We start from the raw sequence: 12,070 nt of genomic DNA, 5'->3' as shown, positions 1-12,070 counted from the left end.
CTTTAACCAGCTGCAGTCAAAGTGTCGCACTGTCTAGAGCGTGCCTCGCGATAATAATCGTAACGAAATTACGCGGAGAATTACGAACAGCCGTTGCTCACGATAGTCGGCCGTTTTACTTGCTAACTGTGCATTGTAAAGATCGACGAAAACGATTATCCGGTGGAAGGGAAAATTACTAATTTCGAGTTAATTTTTGCGTCAGTTTATCTAGAAAACGTCACGTTACTCGAAGCATTAAATTTCGTACGCGAGATGAGCTCGCTTTTCAAAGTTCGCGGCTCCTCTATTTAATTCCCGTAATGCCAATTCTTGTGTCTTTGCGTCGTTAAGATATTTCGAAAGATAGTAGCGTCTCTTGGATACAATTTTCAAGGCTGTAATGACATCCTTTAGAAATTGGCGCGTTGCGTCTCGCTCCTGGAAGAGAGGAGCGTAAACGAGGAGCGTCTCTGTAAACGGTTCGGCAGCACTACGCCTCGCTCCGGAGGCGAAATCGCGTTACTCCCGGTGTTTTACCGAGTGTTGCACCGACTTGCCTCGACTCGGACTCGACTCGGCTCGAAGAAAAATATGATCGTGTCGAACTAGGCTATATTCCAGAGGCGAAGCGACCGAGCGCGGATCCGCAGCGATCTCAGGCGCGCTGACCACGGAGGGAGAAGAAGACGAACGGCCGGGTTCGCAATTGGTTGCTTATAACGAGCGCGCGGAAAGCGTAGGTAGCTTAATAGCCATATTTACAGCCTCATCCAATTATTGAGTAAACACGAAGAATCCGCGGGTCAATATATCGTTTGAGAAAAAAAAAGAAGGAACTAGCGCCGCCAGGCCGCTTACGGATAAGTGATGCAGGTGTTGCACGGACTAAGTAAATTAGCTCGCTAAGGTTCTCGAACGCAACGCGGCTATTTTCATCTGGCTTCCGTCTGAGTCTGGCTCTATCGTCGCTGCCGCGCTCTTTTATTCCTCTCTTTTTTGCTCCGCAATGTTAAAATCGTGTCGCGAGCTTAGACGCGGCGGAGCCGGTTAACAGATTTACGCTGTACATCACGTTAATACCGCGTGTCTCTTGATATCGTGCGCCGCGAATTATACGAACGCGCAACAGCGCGTTAATCTGATGCTTCTGTCCGTGAATATAATTTTAACGGTCCGTTTTATTCAGTTGAAAACGAGAAAAAAAAATAAGATTGAATATTTCAGTTCTCTTTTTTTTATTTTATGCTGGCTATAGCTAGTCGTTCTTATTCCCAGGTTTATCGATCAATTAACCGAGTTACGCATGCGAAAGCGCAATTACTGCACGGTGCAATGAGATTATTATTGAGCGTTGCATACGAGTGATGCGTATGTTCATTTGGAGAAAATCGTTTGAACGGTTCCATTGTCACACCCCTTTCATTTCTGGGATAAAGAAAGAAGGGTACTCGGATGTTTCCCTTAAATGGCATAATTCGAAAGAAAATTAAATCCCGCAATGCGGCACAATCATTATCCTTTTCCCATTTCAAACTAAATAAACCGAGTATAAAAATTATATAATTTAACAATACAATTATCTCGTATCAATAACGCGAGATATGGTCCGAAATAACGTCCGCTATGAGGTAGCGCGAGTAATGCAGCAAACAATTTTTTTCATCGTCATTACGTTATCATAAACAAAACGAACAATTGCGCATTTACTTGCGATATAATTTTAATTACCTTCCTTCTTGAAGTGCAAATTAATCATCGACGTTGATAAAGTTGATGTTATGCTACGTATGGAGGTGATATCAGTTTGCTTCTATTATGCCATGCAAAGTAGCATAAGCTGTGCAAAAGAATGTACATATAACGCGTGTATAAAATATAAAAATATTATACAAATATGCCAATACTTCCATAAATATTTTAAAAAGCCTGAATACACATTATAGGCTATTTTCTTGCGATACTTTGTACGTTATCGGTAATAGCGATGTAAAAAAATATTGCAACAATTTTATAAGCTCCAAAAGAAGCGAGAAAAGAACAGATTATTTCGAGTCGCCTTGTCGTGCCTTCTTATGAATTAACATAGTTGGAAATGCAAAGTTCTTGACTAAACATTAACGTGATTGTTGTTAAACTGCAAAAGAGTTATTATCTACTGACTGCGTCAAATAACATATAGAAACTTTGTTATTCAGCTATGCATTTGGACATTTCAAGAAAAATTACGAGAATCAATCGCTTGTGTTTAAGTTACTGAAGGTTTCCTGCAAAAACCAAACAGGTCTATTTTTTCAAAATCTGAGTTATGGCGCCAAATTATTATTCTTTATCAGTAGCATCACACCGTAAATGATTAAAATTTTTAAACTTGTTTAATTTTTGTAGAAAACAAATTTTATGTTTATAAAACGATATGTATGCAACTTTAGAAAAGCAATTGAATCGCGATGCAACGTAGGCTCGAAAAGGCAATAAAAGAAGCTTTGTGCAATTCCTCTTTCTCCCCTCACGCGATTCACAAAGATAGAAACGCAGGGATTCGAGCTTAAGCGAAAACAACGTTGTTTGTCGAAATTACAAAGGACCGCATCCGTCCACGTCCCACGGCAGCGACAGATTGCATTCTGAGTTTTAGGTGCCCCGTTGTATTTGCATAATGATAATGCATTTGCATAATCACAATGATAACTCGAGGGCAATCCAGTACGCGTGCACGTTCGTCATCGTCATCGTTAGTCGTCTCGTCGTGGCATATTCTAATTTTGTATCTCTATGCAGGGTGATTTCAGTAACTGGGCTGGGTTGTATTTCTTTACTTAATTGAGGTAGAAAAAAATAGAGGAGGATTCGTCACTGTTTTATGCACAGAAAGAATGATTGCTGAAATAGATTTAAAAATAATTGTGTTGAATCATTAAAAAAAATATTGAACATTTAAGTTGATTGCTAGAAGGCCAAAACTTTTGCAACAATATTATCATGCTCGAGCGTCTTACACAATTACTGTAATGGCAATGCTATTTGATGGCCAGCATAAAATTATTATCTAATCTGCGTCTAACTAAATTTTTAGATATTGCAATAAAATTGTTTTTTCGCGTGACTGATTTTTCAGACTCGAATCGCAAACTAATTGAAAGTAATACAACTTCATTTTCAATCACTTACGATTGAACACGTTTGTTAAGGAAATTGTCATACGTTTGAAAGAGAAACGAAAAATGAAATTTCCGTCGCAGTGTTGTGCATCGATGAGAATTTTTCGTCGCGCGAATGTCCCGTACACGTATCTTGGTTCACGCGCGCGAATGTGTACGCTCATAGAAGAGCAGTCAACCTTCTCGATCTACGGTCGAACACGCAGTATACACAGAGACGGAATACGGCGTAAAAGGTGTGCACGCGTGTATAAGAGCGAAATAGCTGGCAATTTGCGAGGTTTACGAGTTATTTCACAATGGCTGCAAAGTATAGCCCTACAGTATTATACTGCCGTGGTAGCTCGAGTGCACGGTCAGCGAACGTTGTTGCACGAGATAGGATGAGAGCGTGTGGGTGCGTGCGAGCGAACGCGAGGGGCAAGACGGGGGGTCTCGTATGGACGCGTTGCTGTTCGTGTTGAGTATCACCGTCGCCGCAGCGCGGTGGACTACTTTGTGTACGATAGATAGGTGTGATCGTTGTTTTACTAAAACAAGTTCTTGGCCCCCGATACGTCGGATGGTACGCCAAGTACTCCGGAGTAGTCGGGACCTGGTCCCGCCTCTGCTTACCCTATTTCAAGACAATAACCAACTGACTATAAACCTGTCCGGAGGTCGGGCACTTTTTATTTTCCCCGAGTTAGCCGAGTCTGCTTCTAAAAGCGTCTTTAAATCTCGACGAGGGAAGAGACAACCGCGCGGCAGTGTCGCGCGATTTGTTCTTGAATGAAAGCATAAACGACGCTCAAGCCCGCGATCCGGGTCGCGGAACGGGAGCGGAGCGGAGAGCTTCAAGAAATTCGCGAAAGAAAAAAAAAGTAAGAAACGCTAGAGCGCGGTATGCGAACGATTACCGACACCTCGGAAAAAAGATGCGAAGGAAGAGTAAAACAGACGAAACCACCATCGTTCCGAAGAAGAAAGATTAAAGAGCAGCTTGTACGCCCTCGCCGGAATGATGGATGCGATCCCTGAGATGCGGGCACCGTTCGCCAAGTAGGTGGAGACTTCTATTTCCATTCCCCCGCGCACACGTTGTTTCTCGTTTCCCTACCCGTTCGTTCCTTTCGCGCACCGTTCGTTTATCCGCGTTCGTTCGCTTTAATCGATGATACCCTGGTTGAGCAAAAGAGCCACTTTCCTCGCGTAGAATAGAAGGAATCATTCCTAATAGTTTTTCGAAAGAGTCGTAGGGTAAGATGGTACAATTTCCCACTCTTAATATACACATTTTTTTTTTTTTTACAAAAAATACAATCAAATGTATGACATTTAAACTCTAGGATAGGTAAAAAGTTTGCAAGCATATGATTGTTGATCAAACTTGAAAAATCTTGTTTCATTCAGAATTGCTATGTTAGAATTTTGTACCACCTTAAATGTTGTAAATACGAGCGAACATCATAGAATTTTCTAAATTTCTCAGACCCACATTATTTCATAGGTGAATCATCAATCGCGTAAGATTGGTTTCTAAAATTGCGACGCGAATCGCGAAGAACGCAGGTTTGTCACTGTGAAAGGATAATATCGGCGTTTTGCGGACTCGTGCGCGCGAATAACAATTTAAATGGTAATTCAATACCACACCCTCTTTACAAAAACCAAAAACCGCGAGCAAGCGGGGCGAGTGAGCCGACCTGGCTGGATCGCCGCGCCATTTAATACGGCCCATATGGTAAAAATGCATCCGCGCGAGCGGAGTGCACACGGAGACACCGCAAAAAGCTTTAACAAGGCTGCGATGCGAGAAAGAGAGTCCAGCTAATTCTATAACTTGGTCCTTATTATATCCTTCTGGTCAGTTTGCATCCGCGCGCGCGCGCGCGCAGTTCTTTCTATGTATCCTCGTGAATAGCGCTACCCCATAGCGGCTCCAAAATGTTCCATCTTTCCTTCCCTCCTTTCTCGCGGTGTCGGGCCGATCGTCTCTCGTTCTTGCCACGACCCACCGTCAACGAACTTGCCGTTCGTTCGGGGACGGTCAGCCGGTAATTATCTCCCGGCCGTGTAAAAATAATAATTAGCTTCCATCGTTGCATTAATTAAAGCGCCTCTCTTCCCACCGTCTCGCCCCGCGCTTTCGCAAGGGGAGAGTTTCGCCGTAATTACACGTCCCTCGCGGCACTAACCAGTGTCCCACAAAGGTGACCGCGCGAGTTGTTCACGCCCACGACACTCGGTCCGACTTGGTGCGATCGCGCCATGCCGTCCGTCGTGGCTGTCGCGGCCGATGTTACTCCCGGACATCGCCGCATCGTTTCAGTCATTACTCGACTATTTTGTAAAATGCATTTCGACACGTGGACCATTCAACAAAGATAATCAGACGACACGCAGAAAAATATTATTTTCGTGCTAAGAAAAGATTACTCGACTTTAGTTTTCTTTTTTTTTTAACTAACGACTATCTTGTACAAGGAACATTTTCTTGATATATTTAAAATACACTCATCATCATTTACATACATAAAATAAATATTTACTTAAAATAAATTTCTGTCACGCGGAAAAATAAGTACTGCAAATAACTTAAATTACTTGTGTAAAATATTTCATTAGTTCATCGTAAACAATAATGTTATTCAAAATATATTTTGAATCTTAATAATTCAATATTTCAATCAAGAATATTAAGTTGAAACAAAAATTTGATTTTCTTATTATTCTTCGATCAAATTTTATATTCTTCGAAAGAGTAAAAGGACGAAAAATGAAAAGGTAAATTGAGTAATCGCTTTCTTAGCAACAGAATTGATATTTGACCGTGTGAACAAGTATATCGATAAGACTTTGAATCTAATAATTTTTTAGTGTTCCACAAAAGCGGCAGAGTACAAATTAAGCGAACAAACTTTCCCCTTCCACAGTTGTACGTGATTTTAGAGAGATTGGCATGTTATTGGCTACACAAAATGTAAGTTTAATTAAAATGTGAGAGAAAAGAGAGAGAAAACTAATTGACTCGTTAAAAATGTTAGTCGTTAAAACGCCTACAGCGCAGATCATTCGCGACAAGCTGAGGAAGGCGTACGTACTTGCTAGGTATTTGCCTGACGCACCTGTCTGAATTGTTCCTCGAAGCTCCAGTTGGTTCCAGATGTATGCTGACTATTCGCCGATGCGGCACGAGCTTCACCCTCGCGAGCTTCCCCGTTATTCCTGGTGTTTCCCTGCGAAGCGTCTCCATTATTTCTGCAGCGAGGTGGCGAGGATTCGTTGGGCTGCGAAGTGGAAACGGGAGCCCTGGAGGAAGTGGAACAAGCTAACGCCTGATTTTCGGTCACTTGATTCCCAAGATTTCCCGCGACTTGCGAATGGTTGTTCTGTAACGGCTGCGGCAGTGGCAGTGGAGGCGGCGATGACATGTACAAAGGTGGGAACAGATTGCTCAAGTTACCGCTGGCCATCGCGGCATGTAGAGCCTCCAAATTTCTACCTTGCAATATGTCTGCCTCGCTCTGCTGTAAAAAGCATCCAAGAAACTGCCATAAAAAAACGGAAATTAAAATATTAATTGACATCAAAGCACAATCCTTTTTTCATTAATTCTAAAATTGTACAAAGTATTTCTATTACTCTCAAAAGTTGAAACAAATTTTTATTAAGAAATACATTCGTGGATATTACGAGTAAATATTACATGTGCAAACCAGTTAAGTATAATTCGAATCGAATCAGAGATTATTAGTAAGATTATTTTTACAATATAGAATTCTTGTGTTATCATCTATATATTAAAATATTGAATCTAATGATAATTATGTTGTTAATTAAAAGCTGTACATCAATGATTCGATTCACCATTAAAAAATCTTGATTCTCACAGCCTTTCTAATCGCGAGACTCTAATTATTTATAGTTACATACTTATTACAAGAAACGTAATATAAAGCATCAATTGTCTTTGGTGAAGCTTTCTAAACTTTGGAAGAGATTCTCTCAATTTTCACGCCGCGGACAAATACTATTGTGCACAAGAGCACAATGTGATCTCTTATCGGAATGTCGATCATAAAGATATTTGCGCTTGCCCAGATCTGCCATCCGGTTTAGGCAAAATGACTTTTGTGTAATAAAAAGGAGGAATCTATTGTCACGGTGACACGGTGGTAACTCATTTATGACTGTCAACGTCCGCTGTTATGACTATCTCACGATTTTCCACGATTCGTGTCATTCTACCTTGGCACTTTTGTAGGTCGACGAACGCTTGAGCCTGCCGAGCAAGTTTTATGACGAATTATGCGGCTGCTTATCTTCACGGAAACTCAACAGGGTGTACGGTAGAGAACTCTTGACAATAAGACTATTTTTCGAAATCTGTACTTTCTCGTCGACACCAATCACTTATATACTCAACTCAGATGCGAAAAAAAGCATTTACTATAAATAAGATTAAACATGCAAAAATAAAAAAGAATGAAGAAACTTTGCTCACTAACCTCCAATCTAATCTTCGCTAGTAACTGCGGATGCGTGTTCATGAAATTGCTCAAGTGTGCTAATGAAGATACACCAGCCGCATCCAAGGCTTGCGGGTTGACTTGAAGTGGCTGTGTAAGTAAGTCTTCGTCGTCTTGCGGTTCGTCATCCAAATCAGATTCTTCATTCTCATCTTGACCATACTGAAATCATCAAAGAAAATAACAATTAGAATTTATTCTACTCCATGTTAGACGCGTCTAATCTAATGTATATATATGTATGTATGTATATCTATAAGTAATCAGGAAGGTATACACGCAATGCACATGCATATATGTGAACATGTGTTAATTGTTTTCATCACTCGGAAAAAACAACAAATTGTATTATAAAATTGATCGATCACTATTCTTTCTTATTGATATTATTATGTGTTGGTAATCGCGCAAATTGTTTTCTATTCCTTCGTTTTCATTTAATATTTGTGCAAATTTACGATTACATGAAAAACCTGAGGGTCGATGTCGTAGTACGTGTCGTTCGAATGGAATAAAAAGTAGCGGAATCTGTTGATAACGTGATATCAACCGTGCAAGTTTAATCGTGAACAAGGAGGGCAGATAGCAAGGCATTAAACATTAATTAGGAAAATGGCGAATGCGATGAGTTATATACAGCAAGATAGCCACTATCAAGTAACATTATTATGCTACGGGTGTCATAAGTGTTTTACGGCTGTGCCCATTGCGCCGGAGCCGGCATAAAAATGTACAAGTCACATTACTGGGAACGGAAACGACCATCGTAAAAAAAAAGAGATGGACGCTCCATATTTTTTCCTCGCCAGAAATTAACTCAACCTCTCGATAAATGTCCCGCGCGCGCGAGAGAGAGACTCCGAGACACGGGGAGCATCTGCTTGCGCCTATACTCATTTTCCGTGCGCATTAATTTTCGTTTCCTAGATAAGATGATGGAATACGCCTATACGCTTTAGACAAGACAAAGAAAAAAATTAAAAGATATATAATCGTCAATATTGAAATCTTGTATAATCTACAAATTTCATTTCAGCTGGGTGTATGCGTGTATGTTGACTACTTTACATATTTTATCTGTAATGGAACATTATATAAATGAAAACTAGAGAGAGGTGACGTTCGAAAGAGGACTTTATTATTCATTATTTTAAGGAGTGTTCCTTTTATCTATAAAAGAAGATGCAAATAGAATTCATCGAAGCTTCAAGTATATTCAAATGGTGAAGAAGCGAGCTTTTACCTGGAAAGGGCGGACTCGAGTAAATATATGCCTATCGGGGATGCAAGTGGATTCAATGGTAAATGCACTGATGTCGGGGTCCAATCTTAAATGGGACTACGATCGAAGGACAAGGCATTCGATGGGCGAGGAGTGACAAACGGTCTCTCTGTCGGCATTCTCAGCACGTGTGATAATATTGACCTTCTACGGTGGTGGTCAGGAATGAATGAGCGGCAAAAAACAGAATCCTAATCAAATATGAAACAAGTTCGTCTCTGAGATTTCGATCTAGTCGGTCAACCTGTTAGAAAACCTGCCATATATTCTTCCAAATAAATCTCTATTCTATAATATATCTAGCGAAGAAAAAAATTCGGAATTAAATTATATTTGCTATACACGCGGATTATACATAAAAAAAATAATATCAAGCAACAATTGTCAAAAATTCAAACTGATATACTTTATTTACAATCATTGTGTTTCATTACGACAATCTTGCGTACACATATATAATTTAATCTTTTTACAGAATTTTTAATAATTTTTAATTTCAGTGAAATATTTTATATTTTTATTTCAACAATATAATCCATTTAAAGAACACAATGATTGTTTTGATGACAATAGTTTGAAGATATTGTTATTTTCTATCCGATATATTTTTTCTCATAAAAATTACCATTAAATAATGAGAATATTTAAGTTTTTCTTGACAAAACTATACAAAATTTCTTCACGCAAGCGAGTTATGTCTGTTTAAAGAGAATAAAGATATTCTTGAAACAAGAATGTTCTCTATTTTGTGTAATAGCAAACAATAAAGCGTTAAGATAAATACGCAAAGTGATCAAAGATGTGTCCTCAACAGAATTCAACGTTATCCACTATCGAATGTCAATGGTACGTATGTACCAATGTTCCAAGACTCGTGCCGATAACAAATCGTGAAAGTCGCTGTGTGTTCCGCAGGCAAGTGTTTACGCGAAAAATATCGTTGAAATCGCCACGTTCACGGGAAGAAGAAGGCGCGAAAATAAATTACGGTGGTTAGCACTGCGGCATCGTTATTCTCACCGTGGCGTGGGGTATACGAATTATATCATTCAAGTGTGTTTGCGGACGGTACCGTCATTACAATAATCACGGTAGAGTCGTGTTCGAGGATGCCATTGTTCTAGTCCGAACCGAGCATTCGCACGTAGGTGTTTGAATCTCGTATGGAAAGTGACGGAAGAAACACGTTGGATGCATCCGCCGAAGCAACTAACATCCCGAAACAGATAGACGTTCAATTATTAATCCGCTGGTTTGAAGGCTCGCATGTAACGAATATTTTCCACTTTAAACTGCGGTTTAATTTTATCACTAATATTTATCGTATTGAAACTTGAACTTGTGTAAATATTTATTTATTTAGAAATCACGTCCTGTTTCCTTCGTATTTACCTTCTCGAGACGACAGACTGTAGTCCGCAGCGACCTGTTTTTATTCTTTTAGTTTTCAATCGCAATTGGAGATGAACGGAATAAATCAACAAAGAAGGTAATTAATAGAGAAAATTGTCGCCTTGAATAAACAAAAGCGCGGTTCCATTTCTCAAAAGAAAAAAAAAATTCATATTTGCATTCCACCGAGAATATTTACTCGAGTGTCAATATCCGTATAATCGCATCGTTTATCGATCTATGTTGTACTATCGAAATCTCTCTTTTTCATAATTCGTAGCGCGCAACCCTTCGCGGTTTCATAAAGACATTTTAACGAGATTTAATATATCCTAAGCACGACAATAGCTAAATTTATCGAAGGCTAAGCCGCGGCGCGTTACCCTTCGCAGCCACTGCAGATAGCTGTGTCCACCATGATTTATTGCCATACCGTCACTATCCGATTGTTTTATTGTTTATACTTAATAGTTTACACGCTTCGAAGGTGCTCGCACTCTCCAACAAAGACTCGTGGGTGCGTGCAAGATGCTTGGACACGTATACGTGCACGTATGCTCGTGTACTTGTGTCTCGGAGTCGCTTGTAAATCATCGCCTAAATGCTCCAGGCACTACACACAGCGTGGTTCTAAATATTCTAATTACCCCAGGACTATCGCGTTTAATTAAGGGACGTTATATGAATGTCTGCCAATTTTCATCATCAATATTAGTAAAGTTCATATAAATCATTTATATTACTTGTAATATTGTAGTTACATTAGTCAAAATGCGAATAACTTTTTCTTCAGCATTATGATTTAAGAAGAATACAACATGTATACTGAAATGTAAATTTTACATCAATGTAATTTAGTTTGTTAGTTGTTCAACCAAGTAGAAGAAAGCTTTATTCGATCAAAACTGACGGATCATAGTGCTAGAGAAAGAGAGAGAGAGAGAGAGAGAGAGAGAGAGAGAGAGAGCAAATTAAAGGTAAGAAACTCATAAAAACTTTTTCTAAAATATAAATTCAAAATTTTTAGGTTTGCAACATGATTAAAAATTTATTTTACTTTTTTGTTTTCAATTATTTATATATCTCAAATGGCAACAACAAGCTGATGTTTTTATACGCCTATATAGATTTGCAAATAAATGTCAAAAATTTGTAAAAAACATTCAAATATCAAAAAATAAATATATAAGTTTCAAGATTATACCTTTATATCTTTTATGAAAAAAATCTTAAAAGATACTTCTTAATATTGCTGGTGTCAAGTTATTACATTTTCAAATTTTTCAAATTGTGTGCTGTAGTAAGGTTTATTTCTACATAGTTGTGTATTCGCATATCAGTCTGCATTCACTTATTGTTTAGTTTATCTAAATCTTATGCAGTTAAAAGAAAAAAAATTACGACATTACTTGCTTTTGTTCTAGATATTCATATTTACAACTCTAATCTAGCCATTTGACGTCGCGCAGGTTTTATCTAATGCAACAATCCAATGCAATGTATATTAAAACTACGAAGACTACGAAATGAACATTATATGATGTGCATTGATCGAGAGAGATAGACAGACAGAGAGAAAGAAAGAGACTAGCTAGATCTCTTGGAAGTTATTACGTGGCTAAATTGTCGCGCTAGTATTTTATAGCTTCGTGGAACAGTTGGCTGCTATAGAAAAGAACAATGTTATCGGATGTACACCAAATGTAATGTGAAAAGATTTGAAAAAGAATTCTGGTCGATGTGTA

The 12,070-nt window shown here is 38.9% G+C and overlaps 1 protein-coding gene across 4 annotated transcripts in view; it reads right to left on the bottom strand.

Annotated features, from left to right (window-relative positions):
* LOC105195106 (protein dead ringer) overlaps positions 1-12,070 on the bottom strand; it is a 133,453-nt gene that overhangs the window by 63,278 nt on the left and 58,105 nt on the right. For 2 of the 4 annotated variants that reach the window (XM_039449902.1, XM_011160344.3), the window contains exons 2-3: positions 7,631-7,813; positions 6,248-6,670 (exon numbers count right to left, since the gene is read on the bottom strand). In XM_039449902.1, coding sequence (XP_039305836.1) covers positions 6,248-6,670; positions 7,631-7,672 — 465 coding nt within the window. In that variant the 5' untranslated portion in view covers positions 7,673-7,813. The remainder of the gene's footprint in view (positions 1-6,247; positions 6,671-7,630; positions 7,814-12,070) is intronic. The other 2 variants (XM_011160345.3, XM_011160347.3) reach the window with 2 other exon arrangements.

The sequence above is a fragment of the Solenopsis invicta genome, chromosome 5, assembly GCF_016802725.1.
Source record: "Solenopsis invicta isolate M01_SB chromosome 5, UNIL_Sinv_3.0, whole genome shotgun sequence".
Taxonomy (NCBI): domain Eukaryota; kingdom Metazoa; phylum Arthropoda; class Insecta; order Hymenoptera; family Formicidae; genus Solenopsis; species Solenopsis invicta.
The sequence above is the reverse complement of the archived record's forward strand: the minus strand, read 5'-3'. Positions and strand labels throughout refer to the sequence as shown.